The 25129-nt window shown below is 37.5% G+C and overlaps 1 protein-coding gene across 4 annotated transcripts in view; it reads right to left on the bottom strand.

Moving 5' to 3' along the window:
* RUNX1T1 (RUNX1 partner transcriptional co-repressor 1) overlaps positions 1-25129 on the bottom strand; it is a 114899-nt gene that overhangs the window by 16393 nt on the left and 73377 nt on the right. For all 4 annotated transcript variants that reach the window (XM_062570522.1, XM_062570523.1, XM_062570521.1 and 1 more), the window contains 5 exons: positions 21526-21707; positions 13553-13803; positions 11623-11708; positions 10734-10935; positions 3149-3217 (listed from right to left, as the gene is read on the bottom strand). In XM_062570522.1, the coding sequence (XP_062426506.1) occupies positions 3149-3217; positions 10734-10935; positions 11623-11708; positions 13553-13803; positions 21526-21707 (790 nt within the window). The remainder of the gene's footprint in view (positions 1-3148; positions 3218-10733; positions 10936-11622; positions 11709-13552; positions 13804-21525; positions 21708-25129) is intronic.

Raw genomic sequence — 25129 nt, 5'->3', positions numbered from 1 at the left:
GAGAAATTGCAGTCTGCAAGCTGCAAGGAAGCTGCTGGGCAGAAGTGAAGTAGCAGTGCCACCAAGACATTTGCATCATCATACTCTCAGGCCCCAAACTGCACGACCTTTTTCTCAGGACTGCTCTGGGATGCGCACTGGCTTTGTTGCCTTCGTACATTGTCTTAGTATGGTCATTATATGCCTGTGTGGTAACTCCAGCGCTTCCTTCTGGAGTGCCACAAGCATGAGGTCTTGCTTGTTGACAGGGAATGGCTGGAAGATACAGTCTCTTCGTGACACTGAAAGAAGCTAAGAGAGCATCCCAGAGTGGAAGCTAGGACAGTGTTTATACCACTTAATTTGCTCAGGTTCAGTCTACAAGCACCTGCTTAGCATGCATAAGCCAGTAGCCTGGGATCTCCTCAGTTTAATACAGAGAAATAGGTATTTCCAGAAAGCAAGTCATCCAACCTAACATTTGATCCATCATCTTCATGTGCCTGTCTCTCTCTTGACTATTGAGGAGCCTTAAGAACTTGGCTTGGACTGTTCAGCAAGACGTCTATAATATAATGAGATAAATCAGGACACTGGTGACTTCCCTTTCCAATGACTTATGAACCTCAAGTGGGTTTACATGGCTTCAATCTACAAGATCACAGAATCACATCACAGAATGCCTGAGGTTGGAAGGGACCTCTGGAGATCAGCTAGTCCAACCCCCCTGCTCAAGCAGGGTCACCTAGAGCTCCTTGCATAGGTTCATGTCCAGGTGGGTTTTGACCATCTCCAGAGAAGGAGACTCCACAACCTCTCTGGGCAACCTTTTCCAGTGCTCTGTCACCCTCACAGTAAAGAAGTTTGTCTTCATATTCAGATGGAACTTCCCATGGTTCAGTTTGTGCCCATTGCCTCTTGTCCTGTCTCTGGGCAAAAGATGCTACATACTATGTCCTTGCTCCAGCAATCATGAAAGTATGTGCTTAACTCTGCGTATATTATGTCTGAGTTTACGAATCTCCAAAAGTTTATAGTGAATCACATGTTCACATAATTTACTGCCTCACCTGATTTTGAGGTTGCTCATTAACTGTTCTTATGCCAAGTTCTTTCAGTTCATTGGCTTCAGCTTCCCAATCAGACTTTTAGGGCTTGAATTAGCTGTCCACACGTTGGTCTTTACAGCCATTTGAGACACCAAGATATCCATACAATGCTAGCAGAGACGATTCAGGACGTGTGAGAGATTTGCTGCCTTCTTGACAGGCAGTTGCAGGCCAGGCAGGATATTACAGAGCATCTCAAATGGCACTAGACTCAGGTATTTACAGAACTGAATTGCACCTTTACTGCCTTGAACTGATTACCATACTGTAGATACTGCCAGCTTCAGTGCACCCTCCTGAAAATGCAGGGCAATGATTTATAAAAAGCAGTACGCTTTCTGATGTTTTACTGCTGTTAATAACAAGCCACAGGTATGCCTCTTGTTGAAAATCAGACTTTTTTTATTCTCCAATTCACAGATATGCTCAGTTAACCCTGAGAATCTGATTAAAACACACACTGGCATGACAGTATAGATTAGAAATGGGACCAAAGCAAAAACCTGTTTTAAAAACACCAAAGAGGATAAGGGTTAATTAGATGGTATATTACAGGCTCTTTTACATTATTATTTGTGGACAAAGTCTGAATGTACATCTGATTTCATAACTCATACCCATAGCTTCGGTTATGCAAGCTTCTGAAAAACTTATTTTCTTCCATTGGACCTTGGGATTACAAATCACCTGGTATGCCAAACAATATTAAACCCTAGACATTACAAGGAAAATTAGGTTTCTGAAACTTCACTTAATACCAGTACTTTTAGTGAGATTTCCTGGGACTGCATATATTTTCTTATTTTTCATTTATGATGTTAACTAACTATGGGAAACCAAAATTAAAAATTGCATTTGGGCATACAAAAGCACTGAGTTACAAAAGCTACATTTTCCTTGGACAAAAGAAAAAGTTCTTGATTAAATTAGTTTGTTATTTACCATGTAAAGTGTAACAACTCCAGAAATACTAGTTTTACATTTTGACAAATACAGACTTCAAAGGATGAACCACCTTACACACACAATATAACGTTTTGTCTGCTGCAAGAATATGCCAGCATAACAGTTATACATGAGTGCTCTGTATTTAGTTGAATATACCAAAAAGCAGCAGTTACTGGAATTTTGATCAGAGAGCATCAAAACTGCTGCATATTTAATCATTAGCACTAGCTCAGAGAGGTGCAGTGGCCTTCATGGTTGCACAAGGCGCTCAAAAGCTCTCCTTTTGCACAGTCAGCACAGACACTTCCACAAGCAACCGACAGCATGTGTGTGTGTGTGCGCGCAAGACAGAGAGGAATGAACAACTAGGGTTCAGGAGCTAGCTCCTACCCCCTGGAAAATAAGGAAGCCACTGTATCAGCAACAGAAGAGCAAATGTTTTGCTCCAGAACCGCAAAAGGATCCTCACCAGGGGACTGATGTGCTCACACAGAGTTGCAAAGCATTGAAGAGAACTCTGCCCAGCCCCAGTGTCTGCCCACGGTGCTTTTCAGCCTCGTGGAAGACGTTGTGAGTGCAGGTAAACCACGCAGAGCCACTGTGGAGGTGCAACCTGGCGTACGCCCTTGAATATAGGCTTATGAGCACAGACTTCACTGCTGGCTGTGACAGGCACAAAATCTTTAAAAAATTAAGGATTTTTACACTATAGATCCGAAGATTTTTCTTTAGTGAATATACTTAGTTGTACCTTTTCCTCCTTTAGAATTAACTAGGTAAGAATCTGGAAGCTTTAAAAAAAATCCCCCAAAGAATCTCTTTTTTAAATTGCTAACAGACTAAAACTTCAGCATATCAAGTTTCACCCTGAAACCATTATAACCCCTGAAAATAGAGGTACTTAATGGAAATACTGATACCCCCTTAACTATAGCAGCAGATGCTTCTATTATAAAGATTACTTCAGGTTCTGATCAGTTCCAGTTTAAGATTATCAAATACAATTTCTTCTTGTTCCTAGTAGGTCCTTTCTTTTTATTCCTCACGTCAGTGCATTAACAACTGCACACAGCTGCCAGCATACTAAGCCCATGTTTTTAAACAATTCTTACCAGCTTTCTTCCAGATCTCCTCTGGCACATATCCAGAAGCAGGCCTGTGAAGGAATTCCCGATGTGATTCTACAGGAGGAGAGGGTGGAGAGGGAAAAATAAAGAGTACCGTAAGCAATGCTTAGTTGTTAAACAAGGCTTAGAGAAATACCCTTTCCCTTTGCTTATTGGTCACACAAAACCATGTGAATTTTTTCTTTATATAAAATGAAAAGGACGCTGTGGCCATAATTCACAAATGTCACACAGACCGGATCAATGTTTAGGACTCAAATGACTCATCTTAAGCCAAGCTGGGACTAGTTTGCTTTAGTTTTATTTTACAGTGTTTAAAGTCAACTCTGTATGACAGCTTTCATGCTTTTAAGGCTGGCTTTGCAAGACCAGCTGAGTAAGTGACAGTCTTCACCCTTTGTAATTATGTTTATGAAAAGAAAAAAGAGAGAGGGCAACAGGCTGCATTTGGCACTTCTGGTCTGTGAAAACAGAATGGTTATTGATGAGAGGAGATAAAAGCCGTAATGTCATTCTGGTGATCAAATAAGCTTGCTTAAGCTGTCTATGGGTAACAAAGGTGGAAATGTCAGGTGCCGTTTCAGCTACTAGGAGAGCAGGAAATCCTTGCATACTGCTACGTAGATAATGGACAGTTTCTGGCACATGTATTCGCAGGCACTGGCTGGGTAGACTGGATCTTCCCATCTGACAGGCAGCTGAGTGGATTTCCCCAGCTCCTCTGCTTATCACTAAAGTATGGGGTGAAAATAGAAAGTATTTTTACAGGCAGAATTTCACACCTCTCAGGCATAAAATGATGTGTGTGTGTGCATGTGTGAGCACATAAGATGCTGCAGAGCAACTAACTATTTATATTGGTTGTAATTAATGTGATAGAGGACTTCAGACCAGATCCATCTCGAAAATGTGGAAATTCTCAGCATCATTTGGCTTGTATGATTCTGGAATCTACAAATATTATTGCGTAGCCTTGGAGGTTTTAAGAATTATGGGAACAGTTACAGTTCAACCAGGGACACAGTAGAAAATATTGCTTAAAAGCTCAGGGAAACTTAAGGCAAAACATTAAAACATGTTTGTTTGCTTTTCCTGCCATAACTACAAAATACAGTCAGACTCAAAATGTGACGTGTTTTGTTTTATCTTTTCTTGTATTTTCTGTCAAGTTCTTCCATATGTTATTCAAGGTACTACCTACTACAAGGGGATCGCAATCCTGATTTAAGCCCTCCGCCATGATACTCAAAAATAAAATAAAGAGATGTGGCGCTGATTTTTGGTATACATGACTTTCTAAAAATGAAATTCAATGACATAAATGAGCAGATTGCCAACTAACTGTTGAAATTTCCAAAACATAAACATCAATCAAGTTCTTATTCCAACCACAAATCATTTACATGAGGAATGAGATCCTCTGCAAGAAGAGTTAAATCAAAACTTGTGAGAGACTTTCCCATAGTGTGGAATAGAACAAAAAAAAAATAAAAAAAGACATGAAGCAGTTATGAAGATAATAATAAACATATTTTCCAAACAACAAAATTATTATTAACATGGCTATTGTTTAGTCAGTGATGATGAGTTCACAAAACCAAAGAGCAATCTTCCTTAGGGGACTAAACTACTGGACATGACCAGAGGACTTAATTCATATGCTAAGATATGCTTCAGATTAAAAGTCATAGAAGTTGCTCACTGAAAATAAAACTCAAAAAATCTTAAAAGTTTTGAAAGTCTAGCAACAAACCCAAAACAGTCAGAGAATTTAAGCAAAGTCCATAAAACATTAAATGTAAAACCAAACAAAAAAAAGCCATAATGAGAGAGAATGTATTCTATTAACTGAATGACTGCAGCAGCTAGAAATCAAAGAAAATGCTACCTGAAAGCTGAGAGAACGAAATCAGACAAAATTAGGAATAACCTGAAGCAACAAGGCAGCCAACACAGATGATGATAATGGAAGAGGTTTTACATGTCAGATACAACACAAATGTTTGTTAACGGTGAAAATGCAACAAAGTTATTATGCATAACAAGGAGAACATGATATTCAATCCTGAAATTACTTGAAATTCATCATATGGCATGATTTAAGAGCACTAGTTGATAATCAGTTCGGTTTCTATTGGACTACTCAAAATAGTCCATCGAGGAAAAGAAAACACATATACAGTATAATCAGTACTTGCCTACAAAAAGCCTAAATGAAATAAAAATAAAATCAATTTTTAAATGTAAAAAGTTTTTGGGATGTTCTATTTTAAAGTCAAATGTACCTTTCAGGAAGAAAGTCCCTGGACTGCCACATAAGAATAAAGATATAAAGAATAAAGATCAGGAAAAAGATACAAAAAAATTGATCTCAGTTTCAGCCCTCACATTCTATTGAATAGCAGGGAACAATACATATGTTTTACAAAATAGTACAATAAAAAAGACTATTTTTATCTTGGGAATTTTTTTGTAAGAAGGAAAACATCTACAAAGATATCCTACCATCACAATATGGTGCAAGGTTCCATATAGGTCCTGGTGTATTCATTTCAAGTATGCATTCAACCACAAGAATCATTGACAGTCAATTGATCAACTAGGTTTCTAGGGTTCAGCAAGTACAAATACCTTGTAGACTACTTATTTCTTTTGATTTTAAGATAAAGAACTGCTGCTGCAAGTATTAAAAGAGGGAGATGTGAAGAATTATAGCAGTAGAAATAAATACAGCTCTGGGAAGTGAAACTGAGACCAAAAGCTAGGACCAAATAAAAGACACGAACTCTCATGTGATAATAAGGACAAAATAAACAAAACAAAAACAAAAACAAAAACAAAAACAAAAAAAAAAAGAAAGAAAAAAGAGAAAAAGAAAGGAAAAGAAAAGAAAGACCTGAAGGAAAAGATGTGTTCAAAACTATCAAAAAGGGTAATCCATATTTGCAAAGGAACCCAAGATGGTTGAAAATATGAAAGAATTGATGCTTTTAATCACTGGAGAATGACATCCAAGCCTATAATAACAAAAGAGTAAGAAAGGAGATGAACAGTTGATCTTTTGAGAACGTTTTCCCACTTACTGTATTTTTCAAAACAGAGGCAGTGACAAAAACATCCTATATGCCACAGTCAACACTGGGACTTGAGCATAATAAAAGCTACAATGAAGAAAACATCAGCTAGAAAGATTTTATGTCATCTAACCAGACCTGGACTATGGATGATTTCATACATGAAAAATACATGTTTTTGTATATCTTTATATACTTTTCATACTCACATGCAAGTTTCATTTTAGTCTACTCTGTAAGAGATGTAACACCATTGGTGGGACACAGGCAACGAACAGAAAACTCTTAAGAACAATCAGTATTAAGTATTGACTGCCTTGTTTACAGCAGCCAGGCTCAAAAGTGTGCCACTCCAATAAATCGAATATACAGTTATAAATATGAAGAAGTGCAATAGTGAATCAGACTAACTCGTTAAATGGTGCGTGGGGGGAGAGGTGCGAATTTCAATTATTTTTGTACACATCTTTGCCCTTCTCTACCCTGTAATACATTTTATATCTATTCTGACACCCTTTAACACACATGAAACTGTAGTCAAAGTACAGTTTGAACTACTCTCTTAAAAAGAAAAGGAAAAGGAAAACCACGCACGTACTGTATTACTGAATCGTCTCTGCAGTTATCCCCAACCAAGACCAAATTTCCAATAACTGGCAGCTATTTTTTTTCCTTTTATGCCACCTATGAGTTATTTTGCTAAGCACCACAATACCAACTGTGGTATAAGGAATGAATAAAAGTTATCCTAGCCCCAAGGAAATCAGAGCTGAATACTGTGAATACATGTTTTTGCAGCTGTAGTTCCCTCTAATAGTACGCAATTCAGGATGCCACAATCTAGCCCAAACCTCCAGTGCAGCTAGTGGATTAAGAGTAAGGTTTAAGAGCATCAGTGACCATGATTACAGAGGCTTTACATTCTGGAATTACAAGTAATAAATGTTACTGTGGTATTCACAGCATTCCTGCTAGCTCATGTTGAGAATACCACACATATCACAGCAATGCTGATCCTCTGCAAATGGCAAAGGAGAGATTTTATAACTGCAGCATGTACAGACATGTCAGTGCAAATGTCCTGGCTAACTGGGGAAGTACTCGGGTGAACAACCTTTGATAGAACAGAAACTAGCTCTAAGAGGGTTAACATTTAAAAATGTATTAAGAAGAGGCTAACCTATGTGTTTTTGACAAAATCCTATGTTTCTGAGAATTCTGGCTTCCTGGGGCAAAACCTGCAGGCACTGGCACTCTTCAGGTGGAGATTTCAAACTGTATTTTGTAAGATTTCCGGTCAGATAAATTCAACAAATGATACAAAATATCAACATCCTCTGATCTACACCACTTATCTAGAGACACAGCTGTATTCAATAAGGTTACAGATCTTGTTTATAACCCACAATGCTGAAGAACTCTCATGTTTAATTTATCTGACTCTGCGTATTTCAGAATACATTGTGTAATTATTCACTGCAAGGATGAAAGTTTCAGTCTTGTTGTAGTCTGTAGTATTGAAATTCTTCAGGAGAAATGAGAAGTGAGATGATGTATTTATTCACTTCATAGACCACCACAGTCTATTAAGTGACTACATGTAAAGTCTGAGTCATTTTTAGACTTTCACAAACACGTGTAATTCCAGCTAAAAGGAATGGACTTACCTTACCTTCAACACACTCTTAGAAAATGATGATTTTTAACTTGCTAATACATGAATTGGATTACTAACTAATTATCAAATATTTCATTTGATTTCTCAGTTAAAAATATCATCAGAAATATATTGAACAGATACTGTGAACTGTCAAATTTAAAAATCTCTTGCAGAGACATCAAGCTAAAAGAAGCACAAAGATCTTTCGCAGAACAAAAGGTCTACTAATTCAAAATGATCAGCATATTTTTCAATTTCTTATGGATCCAAACTACCTATGCTAAATTGCAGTTCACATTACTTTAGTGAGAACATAATGTTTACAGTGAGAACTTCTGATTTCACTGATGCTATTTTAATCATAAAGAAAAAGAAACAAAGGCACAAACAATGTAGTCATACGGCCCTTTCTCCCTCCCCTTTGCCAGTGGAGATGACAAAATGGTAATTTTTAAAGGGTGGATTACCTTGTTTAAAATATATACATACACACACACACACACACACACACACACACACACACACAAAGGGGAGTCACTGACATTTAGAATCCTTGCAGCAAAAAGCAGTATTTACATGCTGTGGCACTTTAATTAAAATCCTGGAGAAATTTTTCAATCCCTTTCCCTATTCTCTTCCTTCTCCCTTCAAAAATAAAATAAAGTAACAAAACAGTGTCTCGAGGCTCACAGAAATGGCTTCAATTAAATTACACTTTTTGAATCCCCAGAATTTTCATTTTGTTACCTAGATTACTACCAGATTTAAGGAAATACAATGATTAGATTTCCTTAGACTCTGAAATAAGTATCTTGTGTCTTGCATGTCAGATATAAAGGTTTTTTTTATCAATATTTACGGCTGACATGGATACTACAACAATGAAGCATTCCAAGTTGTATGTCCAGGAGTCTAGAGAGGTAGTTTTTGAAGCCAACTAACTACAAGGGGCATGTTTAAATTGAAACGGGCTTGCTCCAGTCAGCTAAACTGTATCCATAATACTACAGGCATACCTGGTGTGTCACATAATGTTGTAAAATGTTTCCACAGGCTGTGGAATTTTTTAGGGAGTAAGACTTTATTGGTTCCAAGAATTCGTCTTGACAAATACACAGCCAAGCAAAATGACAATATTTTTCTATTTGTTTGCTCTTCATTTTATCAAGAGAACAATTTTTTTTTGTTATGACTATCTTTCTTGGACTGTATTAACATCTATAAAGTTTTGATGAATGTCTTGAGGAAATGCTGAAAACTCAGTCTCTTTTCACTTTTCTACCTACAAACTACATTAAAAAAGGCACATAAAGGAAAAAAGCTTACAGGAACAATGGTCTGGCTCTTTCTGCATTACGGTTTTGCTAGAGATGGCTGCCACTGCTTTTGATCTAGGGGTTTCCTCACAGGTGTTTTTTCAGAAGCAGCAGACGCGATAAACATTTCAGATGTCATATTTACGAGTTCTTCTTTACATTAGATTTAATACTATTCATACAAGCCATTACCTGAACGCTTCTTTCTGAGAAGGGCTACTCTAGAGACTAGACTTATTAGTGAAGCTTGGAGCAGTATTTCCATAACCCCTCCTTTCAGTGCCTAAAGCTAATTTATAACCCCATTGGCTTAAATCATTAGGAAAAAAAAAATGGTTCATTTGTTACGAAGCGGTACTAAATATTACAGTAAGAGCTCTAATGATTTACTAATAGGAATATGGAGAGAGAATTAGATTTATTTTTCTACTTCTCTATTTGCAACTAAATAGATTTTAGAATTAAAAAGCTATTCTTGAGGAGAAAAGGAAAATACAGATTTCAATAAAATTTTGTTGCAAAATAACATACATATTCAGTTCTGCTAATGACCACAGTTTATGATGATCTCAAGCAGAGGGCATTTGATATTCTGCCCTTTCTTTTCTTTTTTCTTTCTTTTTTTCTTTTTTTCTTTTTTTTTTTTTCTTTTTTTGAAAGATAAACATTAGATTAAGAATCATAGTTTATAGCTCTATTTCTTGGAACAGAGCAAAGACATGTTTTTGTACCTGTTAACTGCCATAAAAGTAAGGGGATGGGAGAAGCAGGCCAACACAATGCTAAGGAATTACAGGAAGAATATAAAACAGAAGCTTGTGGATATACAGTCATCCTTAGTTATGAGTATTTTGGTACAAGTGTAACTAGAGGTCCACATAGGGTGAAAGTTAACTACTTAGTCTGCGTCTTAAGTGGGCTTTGCAGCTTGACTGAGCTCTGTGCAGCTGTAACTACAGTGCAAGCAGTGCCCAGGCTAGCTCAGGTACACCTGCATGAGTGGACCAGACCTGAGAGTATTAATTGTGCCCAGCAGCAGACATCTCAGCTGGTGTATTGCTTTATTATATTGAAATCAATTACAGCGAAGAAGTGCCAACATCTTTATATCTCTCTTCATTTCTTTTAAACAGGTATTTTCCAAATTCCATTCTGTTTGAGAAGGCTAAAGCTAGAAGTCCAGAAGCACCTACAGTTTTGCTTCATCAACTTCGGAGGGAAGAGAGAGAGAAAGGAGTGAGAGCCACTGCATTCATCTCATTGCTCTACCATCTCTACACTACAGTTTGTTTTCCCACCCTCATACATTTCTGAATGGAAAGCAAATTACCAAGTAGCACCAAAAACCCCAAACCATTTCAAATAAACAAGGGTACTAGGGCATAGAATTATAATTAAGTCAGTAATCAGCACAGAGGAACACTTCATCACTATCAAGGAAAAAGAACCAGAAGAACAAATCTGAACTTCATCTAGCACTTAGCTGAGCTGATAAACAATTTTAAGGGAGGATACTGTACCTAATGTAACTGGATCTGGATTCACTGGACTCTGCTGTCTGGAATGACTACTGCTGCTGTTACCACCTTTTTTTAAATCTTCTGCATCACTGTACCGCCGTATCCAGTAATTAAGTTCTTCACGGTCTGCTTCTTGACATCGCCGTAGTACAGTGAGAGATCGCCTAGTTTTTTCCACCATGTCCATTATACAGTTTAACAGCTGTTCACAATGGTGGAAAAGAGAAAGGAAAAAGAACACTTTACTCATAAACTGACAAAAAAAATAAAGAAAACATTAACATGCTGAATGCTTGAGTTCTACGAGTGAAAGAGTCTCTCCCTGTTTCTTCAAATACATAGGGAAAATTCTAAACTTACTTCAATAGTACAATCCCTTTCTGTTTAACTGGTGATCCTAAACTGTATAGATATGGATTTCTGGGGAAAAAAAAGGAAAGAAAAGAGGACAAAAGATTAAAATTACTATAGTCCCACTACTAGTGTGACATGGCACCACAGCAGTGCAGGGTATCTGGGACAGAACTGTTGCCTGCTAACGTTATAAGAGTGAATAAATTCAAAGAACAAATACAATTAACCATACTAAGGGTGAGGGTCATGTGTGCCAAATCCAAGCTTCAGATAGCAGCATCCCTTCCTCATTTGGCAGGCTATAGCAACTAGGATTCTGCAACAGGTATTTGAACAGCAAGGGTCAATATGAGCTACCTAAAGGGGAACATCGGGCTCCCATATTTAGTCACCAATGCCCTCAAAACTTTTCCTGAGATGCAGATTTATTATAAAAGGAAAAGTTTAAAACTGTATCCTTAATAGATAATATTGCTTTTATTGCACTCAGGAGACCTTTCAGGTAATTTTATATAAGAGTGCATATAGTTCTTACGTGGTCAAGGTGTTTCCACTCTTCTGCCCATTCTCTGTCTGTTAGCCTGTGATCAATCATTTCTTCTTGACGTGTGCCATGCAACCCTGCCAAAAAGGAGCAAATCATGTTTACAGTGTTGGTAGTCCTCTAGGGGGAAAAAGAAGAAAACAGACCCTTGAGGACATATGCGGAAAAATACATGTCATACATATACATATATTTGTATACGTGTGCGCTTCTAGATGCACATGCACACAGAAACGAGGTACCTACAATATTCATCTGCTACTAAGTGTGCACATTTTTAAGGAAGGTTTCTGCAGATGAAGATGACACACATTCCTTACAATAAGAAATGTTTATTATTTCAAATATACCAATCTCAGTACAGATATGTAGGAAAATAATTAAACAAAGGTATCCCCTTGACTAACAAAAGTCAGTGATAAAAAGAATACACAGAATGTAAGTATATGTCTTATTTAAAATGTCTTGTCTGTATCAAACATTTATTTTGCCATTGTTCTATTCACTTAAACTAGCTTACCTCAATTCTGGGTGCTGTAACAGCAACGGTTGCTCTAGTATACTACAATATACATAGAATTACCTAGCATCATCTTTGGATGCAAAGGTAAAACTGAAGATTTTTGATAACATGTGTAATCTCAAATAAATTCCTTAATGGTCATTATTTTAACTTATTGGAATTAATTCTCAAATGTATTTGAAAGAATAAAGATTTTATAGTCATTCTTCTTCTTATGTGGTTATCTTCATCCCAAACTTTCCTTAATTTGAGAATTAGTCACTAGGGAAGTAATGGAATTTTAAATTTTATCAGGAAGGAGCAGTTACTCCAAAATTAAAGATACCCTCATTCTGACAATACCTCTAACACACTTTTATTTTTTAATTTATTTTTAAATTCAAAATAAATCATTCCTGATCTTGTATCAGAAATACCACTACAAAAATAAACGGATGCTTAAAAACTTAGGTCTAAGTTCTCTTCAGAACTTTTCCTTTCATTGAATTGCTACTATTTTACTCAATTTACCGTTTTCAAGATTTGTAAGTTCTGTAGGTCGTAAGATGACCTGTTAAGAATGGACATAAACTTTCTGAATATATAAAACCATAATCAATATATATTTATTTCATTTGAACTACCTGAAGAAGTGATCAAGACAATATCTGTTAACGAACTGTATCAAACACTAGCTGTACTTCAAAGAGCTGAAAAACTATTAGTATAAACTTAATGTTATTTCACTAAATGCAGTAATTACTACCATGTCAACAGAGCATCATTAAGGGTTTATCCTTTCACAGATGTTTAAACAACACGTGGTTAAAATATAGCACATATATCACAGCAGCTGACAACATGGTAGAACCAAGTCAGTATTTATTATCAACACTCTTGAGGAAGCGACACTTGCTCTTTGCTTAGGTCTCCTCTCTACAAGTGCTGACTATTTCTAAATGTTCCTCTTTCATTGAAGATTTCTTTAAAATAAGAAAAAATAGTATGTGCAGATGTGAAGCAAGTCAGGCAAATCCAAGATCATCAGACATCTCAATAAAGCAAATGGGCTGCAAGTGCAGTCCCATACAGGGCATAATGCTTCTGCTGCAAACATCCTAGGCAGACATCCCCATGCTGCAGTGCACTCTTGAGATGTCACCTAGCCACCACGCCTCCAAAGGCTAGTAATTTTTCTCTCCTCTAAACTCAAAAGAAATAAGTATCACTTTTGTTGTTGTCACAAATGTGGCATTCAGAAGAAAGGGCCCATTTGGAGCCCCTAAATGGAGAATCATTTACAAAGGCTATTTTTGAAGGGTGGATATATTTTATCAGGGGAAAAAAATTTAAATAGAGTATAATTACAACGAAAATAGCAACCTAGAAAAAACAGTGCAGCAAATGAATATGCCTTACCCATAGGTCTGTTTCTGTCCCTGAGGTCCCTGTGGTTGGGGTGTCTGTATGAGTCCCTGTAGTGGTGGGCAATGGCCATATCATCCAAACGATAATGCTGAGGTGGAGGTGGGGTGGGATGAGGCAGACCATTGGGCTGATAAGACAAGCCATTATTTGGACTGTACCGCTGGCCTGGGCTAATAGTGCAGGGCCGCTTGCTTGGATGCTCTGAGTGCAAAGGCTCTCTGTCAAAGCCGTTTTCTTTGGTTCTGTAAAATAAAGCAAAGGAACTTTTATTCGCTTTGTGAGCAGAGCTGTTCAGACACATGCACACCGACCTGCACATGAAGCTTTAAGAACTAAAGCTCATTCTTTATCTGTGCTCCAAATGTGGTGTTGCAGAACTTTTCATAACAATGCTCATTCAAAATGTACAAATGACATATCCACCCTGTTTAACTATCCCTGTAACTTAAGAAATCCCAGCAGAATGACGCTTCCCACGGAACAGCTTAAAAAGTAGCAGAGGAGGGAGAGCAGCTTTCACTGAGACCATGTGGTGATCAGATGAATACGCATAAGGGCAGAACTGAAATGATCATACAGGAAGCAAAGGGCCAAGCAATCATCACTTTTAATGGTGCTACAGCATACAGTGATTAGGAAAAACTTTCAGTTTAAGAAATATTTTTTCTTCCAGAGCACACAATCTTAAGGTTGTGTGTTTCGGTATGCTGAACCTGGGCTGTAAGTTATGCCACGACGAGTTCTCATCAAGAACCGGAACAACATGATAACAGTAGCTTTTTAAATCAGTATCACATTTGAGACCTGGGGCAAGAATGACTCTAGATGAGGAGGAATGTTTTCTTCAGAGATTTGCTTGCCATTAATTTCATGGAAAGATCTAGTTAGACGGAAGCCCTCAAATAACCTTCAAGATTTCCCACTCCGATATTCTTTAGTAGACAGTGCTTTTATGCTGAGGTAACTTTAGAGAGTTATCAGGGAGGAAGGTAGTTTGTCTTATTAATTCAATTCATAACTAGCCATTTCAAAATAAGTTCTATGAAAGTTACTACCAGCCCCAAAGAAATAGCAAAGTAATGCTATTTCTAATTTCAGTTTGATCTGCAGACACAAGGAAAATCAACTCCTAATCTAATATAATGTTTACAATCCAACAATAATCTCTAACTTACACCTCTATGAAAATGAGAACTTGAAGCTTGCACTGAACTTTTTCCAGAAAGAAGGGCTAGAGTTACTTCAGTGGGTTTGCAACTTCTTTCAGGGAAGCTTTGTTTCACCATAGCATAGTTTTTATACCAGTGCAATACACAAAAACTACAAAAGATTTGCTTTGAAGAGTTATTAAATATAATTATTTCAAACTGTTGAATCCCTCCCTCCCAAAACCTTTATCAAATAGTTGATGAAATCTAATCTTTTTTTTTTTTTTTTTTTTTTTTTTTTTGGGGGGGGGAATCTAACTTGTCTAAAAACTGGGAAAGATTTTATGAAGTTATACAATCTGAGCTGCAGTACAGCACTCAGAGAACTTCCTCCTCCATGATTTATGGATGACATAATATATGTTCCTAGTAACAAAAAGCATAACAAAAATCTTTGTCACTTTGACAGGAAGGTAAATTTGATCAAATTTTCTTAAGTTAAAGGCGAAAATAAAACTAACCCTCTTCAGCAAACCTTCCCTGCCAAGCAAATCAACCTGGAGTGACTATCTCTGGAGAAACACTCAGTATATTAATTGCTGCTTCTCAATAGGGTCTCCTGTAACGTCAATGAGCAGAGGAGGGAGAAGCTAAACCTTTGCTAACATCCACTGCGAGAGGAGATCAAAGTAAGACCTAGCAATTACCAGCAGGAAATGAAAAGATCAGTTGCATGGTTTTCAGAAGGAGTAAAGACAGATTTTCCAGGGACCTCACCACAGTCACTAATGCCTGTGAAGCTGCAGGTATATACGTTTTATTATACGTTAATTTGGTGACGGGAGGAGAACCTTTCACTGATACAGCAGGACAGCTGTAACAATTTTTAACAGAGAGATAAAGGAAGCACTTTGTTAAACTAGAGTGTATACCTTGTTCCAAAACAGCAAACACAGGGTGACTCTGAGAACTCCTAACCAAGAAAAGCAGAGGATCAGGATATATTTTTACTGATTCTCAGCATGATGGAACTGCTTGTAATGACTTTAGTGGGCAGTGATGCTTCTAACAGTTCTTCAAGACCACTTTTGCATTTTGTTACTGGTGCTAGTTCTATTTGTAAATTACCTACTCAAACTCAATATCCACCTTTTTCAATTGTAAAAAATGCTACACAAGCAAACATAAACTTTCCTGCATAAAAAGCCAAGCTTTTTATTTTTCAAAATTATTTAGTAGCAGTCAGAAGTATCTCTAGCAAAGATGCAAAAAAATAGAAATTGTAAATAAATAATCATCTTCATTGACTGTTTTGGATAGTTCAATAGGAAGAGCAAAGCAGAAAGCAAAATGTGGGAAGCAGGAAAACAATCAGGAAATGTGTTTTTGCTTTTCTCCAATGTAATTAGATGCCAAAACAGCATATTTTCATACAAATGTTGATATTTGCACCTTACTGTACAGGTACTTCTGTGTTACTCTTAATGCTCTGCACTTTACATTAACTGAAATGCAGTGTAGCAACTTGGGAGAATACACCAGCATGTCCATCTTCTTCTAGAACCCCTAGTTTAACTGACACAGAAATTAACATTACCACTGGAAATGCATTTACTGAAATCCAATTCCTATTTTTGTTATTATGTTGCATAACAGCTGCCAATTGCTTTTGGGTGTTGAAACCTTAATTCTATAATTTGTTCTTACACTGTCCAAATAAGCTACTTAGCAGAATACCAGAATGAGACTGTACACAAACTGATTTAATGTTTGTGGTTAAATAAAATACAGAAAAAGGTAGCGGTGAAGTTATGACTTCCAACGTCTCATCATAACAAAATTCACTAGTAAATTCACTACATCTGAATCCACTGATAAATATAGCAATAAAAGACAACTAGTCAGCAGTTCAGAGCACCATAGTTCAGGAAGCCTGACCTCAACCTACTATTCTGCCTTCCTGTTGCTCACAGTCTTACTCATTCTTCTCTGTTTTGCTTTTCCCATTCCATTGGGACCATAACATTTCCTGAGGTCCTGGAGGCAGCATTCCTCTTCCACAGCAGACCCATATGATTACTGAAACAAAATAATTCTGAGTTCAAAACCATAATTTTCAGCCTGAACCATCTGATTTTGCAAAGCAGCAACAAGATGTAGAGAGGAAATCACATTAAATGTGTAGGAAGCCTAACTGACACATTTGCTTGTTTTTCTTTTTCTTGCTTCATATTGGAGACTGTTTCCTTGATGTGTATTCACAGCACATTCACACAGCCATTTAGAAAATTGGTAATATTAAAAAGATGGGGTCCTTTGGCTGTAAACAGGTAAAAGATGACTTTTACTTGGAATCATTATTTGCCTAGATTAAGGATAGCAGAGTAGGTACTAGTCATCAATCTGTATCCATTTTCCACATTATATTTTGTTTCTAAGTTACCATTTCAGTTTTAGATGATTACAATTTATAGGTAATTTCCTGAATAAGAAATCTGATCATGAAAGACTGCCATGACTGGAAAATTAACTTTCACCTGATAGAGAACATTACACCAATTTCTAAGAATACAGAAGTCAGCTTATAAAAATGAGAAAAAAGCTATTCATCTACTATTTGTGCAAGATGCTTTCATTTAAGCTGGACTTCTGCCAATATCAGCTGGATGACCGAAGGACTGATAATGTTTTATTAGGAGAAAAAAAAAAGTGTTTAGAATATCTTGTTATAGAAGAGATGAATATTGCCATGTTATCTATTTATCTTAGGAATATGCTCTTAATATTCATCATTTCATCATAATTACACATGGCTTACAAGGAGCACAGCTGTAAGATATGCTGAGCATCCTTCATCTCATTAATTAAAATGCTCAGCAGCTTCTCGAAATAAAAATATTTGTCCAAAAGAAGCATCAAAGTTGGTCCCTGTGCCCAGGTATCTTCAATGTCAACTCACTGTTGGGACATCAAGGGTTCAGCAAGCACAGTGCTGCTTTCTGAAGCCAAAGAACAACCATGAATACTTTCATTTTCTTCCCACTCGGAACCAGAAATACTGTAACAGACTTTTGCTTAAGAATCTGCTATATTCACTTTGTAGGTACCTGTCATAAATGTAGTCACTACATAACACGCTCATCTGCCACACAGTCTTTTCTAGCAACCTCAAAGGATGACTACTTTGTAAAAAATGTCTTTTGTAGTAATGTATTTAGAATTATGTTATTTACAACTAAGCATTCATTCACCAAAACAAAAACTCATATTGGTCCAAGTTCTTTTGCTTTACTACCAGAGAATGTAAACTCCAAAAGTTGTAAACAAAATGTAGTGAACACTTTGTTCATGACACGTCATGAACAAATTACCAAAATGTGTTGTCTCCTCAGGTGTCAGTTTTTCTCCCTTGCAGTGACTGATGGTTCCCAGTGTTATTACAGAAACAGATTGATCTTTTTAATGAGCTAGTTTAATAGACTCCAAAATCTCACCGTGGCTGCTCATCCGTGTCAGACCATATGCACCAAGAAAACATTCACTAAAACATGAAGCTCTGCTGTCAGATTGCTCTATAAAACCTCACATACAGTAGATTTGGATATGCAGATAAATAACTAGAAATAAAAAGTGCATATGCAAACAAGGTTCTGAAAATATAAGCAGAAAAAAATATTGTATGTGGATGTATTTTCTTTAACAAAAATCAAGAGGTGCATGTGTTTACATACAACACACACCTTCTACTCTGAGGGCTAATCCCTTGCAATATTTTACCTCTGCTGGAATCAACAATGCGTATTTATCTGTTCTTAAAAGAAAAATATAAATATGGAAGAACGTGTGTACATACTTCTAACATCATTGTATGCATATCTAATATATGTGTATATAAAAATATACATATTATATAAGGAGACATGCCCCACGGGAAGTGAAAAAGACAATGCAATTTACTTTAGTGAGAGACATTTTTCTTAACAAAATTGTTGCAATTGCACTTAGTTCTCCTGGAAAGATGTTGTCTTTCGTCATGGTTTTTTTCATATTTTAACAACAGAGTAGTATCAGCCCCTCCCGCTAAAGAATGCCTAATACCTTCCATTATATTTTTATTAGAGTATTTGAAAACTACTCAGAGATCTAAATAAAGGGTACGTATTTCCCCAAACGTTTCCTCCTGCCTCTCTATAAACACTAAAAATAATTAATACCTTAATGAGCATTAAGCAAGGCAAGTACTTGATTTCAATGCTAACTTGGCCTAGGCATTCTCTGGGTCTGAGAACAGTTTTTTTTGTGGCTGATTTACTTATACTATCCCAATTAAAAAGCATGCAAACTCCCATTCAGTTCACTTCAGAGTCTTTACAACAGGTTCCGGTTCATTTTATTGAATCTGTAGTACAAATATTTTTCGGTACACACTGTACCTGATTCAGCCAAACCTGCAGTTTTTCTTTTTCTAAGTAACTTTGATCGTAGTTAACTTAGCCACAACCAACCAAAAATGGAGTCACTTGATAGTCACTTGATACTCCAAAAATCACTTTTTAAGTTTAAGGAACCATTCCAATAGGGAAATTAGGCAGTCTTTTAGGGTCATTTTTGACAGCAATCAAAAAATCTCAGGGTTGAAAAAAGGATGTGTTTTTGAAATGCCACTTTTAAAGAATTATGGAATCTAATTTCAAGTAAGCAGTCTACTAAAACTACTACTAATTTTCATAGGCACCTTGAAGTTTATATAGGTAGTGTGTTTCCACCAGCAAAACATGCCAGTCCTGCCACCTGATGTGCTCAGAGCACACACAGCTTCGCTAGGCTGAGTCTCAGTACTTCTCTCATGGTTCAGCCACTTGCAAGTCAAAAATTAAGTCTATCTACTTAAGTTGCCTTCTAGGCCTCATGTGGAAGGTGTGTTTCAATCTTATTTAAAGCATTGGCAACACCAAACTAGGATCATCCCAAATCTCGGATCAGCTAGCAGATTAATGCAAAGCTCAGATGAGCCAGCAGAGGCGGGCACAGCGAGCCTGGCGCTCACCCAGAGCAGCCGGCAGAGCAAGATATTTTGGATTATAGCCTCTCCACAAACTGGAACTGTCAAACTCATCAGCAGTCTCATCTCCAAGGACAGATGAGACCCTCACCCACAAAACTCTAGGTTAAACTGTCTACCCTTAACCCTAAAGTTGTATTACTAAACTGAAAGGAATTCGAGACTCCCTGACCTGGAAGGGACATAAGAGAGACCTTAATTTCACAGCAAAAGGCACTTTAATTAAGGCTATCGGGGAGGCATGTCCCCCTTCAATATTCTCTGTCAACCCAGACCTCACAGACTTAGGAGATAATTCAGTGTATGTCTATCTATTTGTAGGAAACACATCACTCTACTTCTGACACCGGACTTCACTATGCTGATATTAAGTTAACTCACAAGATTTTAAGAGGTCTTTTTTTCCACACAGTGTATAGATGTTTCGGCACACTAGTCTGCAACAGTTGAGGATGAGCAGCCCAACTGCTCCATGCAGCTGAATTTCAGCTTTGGAGTGTCTTTTTTTTTCCAGGGAATAACAAACTACATGGAGGATTTCTAAAAATTAGCCATCTTTCTTCAACTCTATAATCAGGTGAAACATGACCTAAAACAAGTTCATTTCAAATACTTTTATGTTTTCTTCTATCTAATGGCTATGTTTCTTTAATTTTTACTGTTCGCTTCAGGCTATGAGTATCTTTAAATATTACTACACAGACATTTTCAAGACACAGCACATCTATATCATGAATCTCTCATGCTCGTATCAGACTTTGCACATCTTGATCTTTTTCCTTGGAATGATAACCAGGGCACTTGCCTGGTTACCCTATGCATGCTGGTACTGGCATTTGTTAGAACAGCATTATGAAAGCTTTCCATACTGTATCACCTGTGACAAACAAAACTAAGAATAATCCAGTATTTGGGACTCCCAAAGATAATATTTACATGCCAACTGAATTTCTAGGACTATTGCAGGAAGGCAGTTGAAACTAAATAACCACAAGAGTCATTTTCTTGTAATACTAAACACAGAAATTTATTCAAATAAGATAAAAATGTTCCAGCTCCCTAAAGCTAGTGCAACTCAAACACATGTGCTCACTTGCTCTCTTGTTTTTACATAGAATCTTCCTCAGCTCAGCAATACAACTGACTTTAGTGAAATCTTCTCCTGTTTGGAAGAAATGTTAAACATATTCTTACCTACTGTGTAAAACATGGCAGACCAGAACTAGGAATTAAAGCCCTGAATGCATTCTGGAGCTTGCCTTGTGCTTCCCAGTATGACTGCCTATCTATTTTCCCACTGCTTAATATTTACTGCAGCAAAACTCTCAATACAAAGGATTTACTTTTGGAACTGGAACGATCTCCTACTCACTTTCAGCTGCACAGAAACGCTGTGCACCGAACAGCTACTACAGCACTGATTGTTCTGTATTATTTCTATTGATATATGGCCACATGGAGTCCTCAGGCTTGTCATGTACAAGCATGGGATTCTGCTGCCTGGGATCAGTGTGCACATATACACAAACTTGCAGACATAACCACGCACTAATTCGTATGTCCGTACATACATGCAGACATACACATTCATAATTTCACCATTGCAAAAGTGTAACAAGATCTGAATCCAGGTCAAAGCAGCACAACTGCCCCCACATACACACGCTTCTGCCTTGCTGGCCAACATCAGCACATCTGACCTCCAGCCCACCAGCCACTTCCAACCACGGTGCGAAAGGTGCAGCCGTTCTCACCTGTCTGGAGTTCGCCTCTTCCCGTTTTCGTTCACATCGAGAAGCAGCTCTGAGGAGTCAACAGGTGAGGTGGTGCTGGCATCCAGAAGCAGCTGTTCATGCTGAGCGAGGTACTGGGCTGGGTTCTGCTTGGCTAGCCTTGCACAGTGCAGCAGCTCCCGCTGGAGCAGGGGCAGATTGGCCTGCAAGAGCATTTCGCACATTAAGGGAGCAGCTGAATGGCTTGCCAGCACTTTCGACAGAGACAAAGCAGAAAAATTAGAAATCAATGAAAAGCTCACTCTGGGATGAACCTGTTTCACTCGTTCTGAATTACGGCTATTGTAACTGGCTGCATACAAGTGACAGCCGCATTACAGGGTCGGGTCATGGCTGTGGTGAGTATGCATGAAAGAATGGGAGTTTACTTCTGAAAATGGAAAGCAAAACTGCAAGTGCTACAAGAAAACCAAGTCTGAGCTCCATATCTCTAAAAGGGGGAAAGAGCACGGCCCTAGTTTACCTCATCTCTCTTATTATCCCAAACCTGCATTCTTGTGGAGCAGCAGTTCTTCACAAGCAGTAAAGCTTCTTAAATATTCATTTCCCATTCTGACTGTAGTTAATACTAAAAAATCTGTAGAAGCCTTAGGTTCTGTGACTTTATGTAGCCTTTATGTTCTTGAGGAGAAGGGGATGGCTCTCAGTGTACTCATAATGCTTGCAGTTACACATGAAGACAAGGATTACAATAAAATCTCATGTTCCAGAGCTTCAGCTAATCACCTGGAGGACTAAGTTCCTTCTCCTAGCCAAATGTAGCCTAAAGTATTTTTAACCTTCCTGTCAAGACTCCAGAGAACTTGGTCACAGGCTGGATTGCACCAGTAGTCAGATGTAGTACTGGAAATACTTATCGATCCCTACGTGGTGCATTTTGTGCCCACACTGGGGTCATGCTTAGTCGTATTTCTTGTCAGATTTGGGACTGGAGTGGAACTGTACCTCCTTCCTCCCAGAGAAGACAGTCAAACACCTTGGGAAATTGCTTCCTTTCTTTGCAGCACATGAACATATTGATGCTAGGAGAGTCCAGGCATTCCTCACCTACTTATTTGTGCCACAGGGTGATGGGTCTGGACCTCTCTTGGTCTACGTCTTGTGCACAATGATTTGTTGTCCAGGGATTTTCAGGTATTGGATTAAATTTCGTGACCCTTGGTAACTGCAGATAAAACAAAGGGTCTAGTGGTTCCCTTTCATCTTAAAATGATTTTTTTTTTTTTTAGGGAAAAATATCCTTTCTTCTTTTAAACAGGAAAATACTCCTTAGTCAAAAAGTCCTGACTTTATAAAGAAACTAACTTACAAGGAACTGAACACAAAAAGCAAATGTTCTGGGAAGTTGTGAGCACAGAATCTTGGGAAATTACTTTGCTAGTAGCATAACAACAGCAAAAGCTCAAGGCACTTGTTGCTACGTTGTAAGTGAAGGGAAGACCCACTGTGCAATAAAACACCTGGAGGAATATCAGTACTTGTGAAGCTTTTAAAAACAACAACAACAACAACCCCTAGCTTTTGCTATTACTTACTCATCTTACAATGAGCAAAAACACCATTCTGGAACATGAAGTCTTCTCAGACCTCTACAGAACCTAAAGAAGTACCCCAAAATTCTTGTTTGGCTATTAAGTCGTCTCTCTCTCACTTGGTTTTGTATCACATATCACTGATATGATCGCTGATATTTCAGCTATACCACATAGCAAGGGCTGTTTTTTGTATAGTGCTTTTCACCTTTTTTTTTAAAAAAAAAAGGCTTAGATACAGAATCAAAGTCAAGATACGGAGCTATCTATACTGCCCACCTCATGTGACAAAAAGTAACCACAGAAGTTTACACAGAAATAAAAATCTAGAGGAAATATCAGTATCAAAACTAGGATTTCAATAGTAGTGCATACTTGGAAGATGAAAATATCTCATCATGAGACAGAAGTGCGGTGAAATCCCCATTTTGCCTACGGGAAGACAAGGAAAACATGTTTGAGCACCTTGTGCACTGCCACAAACAAAAGGAATCTGTGTCAGACATGAGCACTCTTGGCTCCTGGAGTTAACCAAATTTTTAAGTGGCACTCCAAAAACTGAACTTAAATAGTTTTCCTTTTCCTAAAGAAATGTTCATTCTTGCTCATTAGCCATAAACACGCAGATTTGCAACTAAATGTACCCTTTATATTAAATGTTTTAAGCATGTTTTCTCTGCACAGAATAGTTGTTTATTTATGACATTTAATGTATTTATTAAGCATAACCTACTCCAGTCTTAATTTTTTTTATAAGTTATTATAGAAAACTATGATATGCCTTCTAATTTAAAGGGGCATTTTGGTTTATAACTGTCATGAAGTAATCTTTGGATGAAAATTTAAAACTCAATTTAAAGTCAAGAAAAGCAGGATTTGAGAAGTTTTAATTCAACGCAACTACATTAAATCTCCTCAAGTATAAAAAAGTTCATCAAGCCACAAACCAACAACTAATTGATTTACTGAAATAAAAAAATCACAAATTCTCCACAGCTAGTGAGGTTAATTGCCTGCCTCTGGTCACCACGACCCAGATACACAAACAAGAAGTAGTGTTTAGGTCGCTGGGAGCAGAATTCACGGACTCCGACAAGGCAGCTACATTCTCCGTGCTGTGAACAGGGAAAGATTAAGCTCCTTAAGCAACTCAAGCACCTGCACACCTGTACAGGCTCTGAAACCTAAACGGCTTTGGGCACCAGATGCACGTGTAGAGGTTCGGCTCTGACTTACAGGCAGTTTTGTCAACATGCGGCAGCACGTTTCTCCCAGCATCGCTGCTGGTGCCTGCAGACAGACTGGGACACCTCTGCACATGACAGATGCAATCCAGTTCTGGACAAGGAGACAGCTACGTTAGGAGTAATGCTGACTGCAAACTAATCTAGTATTACAGGCTTGTAGTCCCCTAAAATGTTGCACTTAAGTGTCGAGAGTATGCTACTACTCATTGTTAGCTTGGATCTTATATCCAATACCTAGATTTAGGTAGCCTTAGCTTCCAATCTAGCTTTAAAGTCAAAGTTTAAAAGAGGAAAATATACTCTTACACAGCACTCGGATCAGCATTTCACTTTGAAATGAACTGTAGTAAACTGAAAAGAAACATTATCTCTGCACCTGCAAAAGGAGTTACAGCTTCAAAAGGCTGTTTTATCATTTCGGTGCTCATTCCAGGTAATTAGCTAATAATTCTCCATTGTTGGTGTTCCTACTTTCTTCCAAACTTCAGCAACAGAAATATTTCAGTATTATAATTTAAATTAAAATGACTTTATTAGACTATAGCACACTTAGGCTTTGATGTATGTTTTTATAATTGCAAGTTTGAATAAATGATTTACAGCCCATTTTAAAAAGAAAAGATCTAAATTGGGAAGAATTTTTGTACAGAAATCCAGAACAACTCATAATCATCAAATCATATAACGATACTGATGCTTAAAACAAATATGCACAACATTTATATTGAAAAACAGTGTTGACAGGAGCTGCACATGTACACCATGTACCACTTGAATTTAATAGAC

This window comes from Rhea pennata, chromosome 2 (genome assembly GCF_028389875.1).
Source record: "Rhea pennata isolate bPtePen1 chromosome 2, bPtePen1.pri, whole genome shotgun sequence".
NCBI lineage: Eukaryota > Metazoa > Chordata > Aves > Rheiformes > Rheidae > Rhea > Rhea pennata.
The sequence above is the reverse complement of the archived record's forward strand: the minus strand, read 5'-3'. Positions and strand labels throughout refer to the sequence as shown.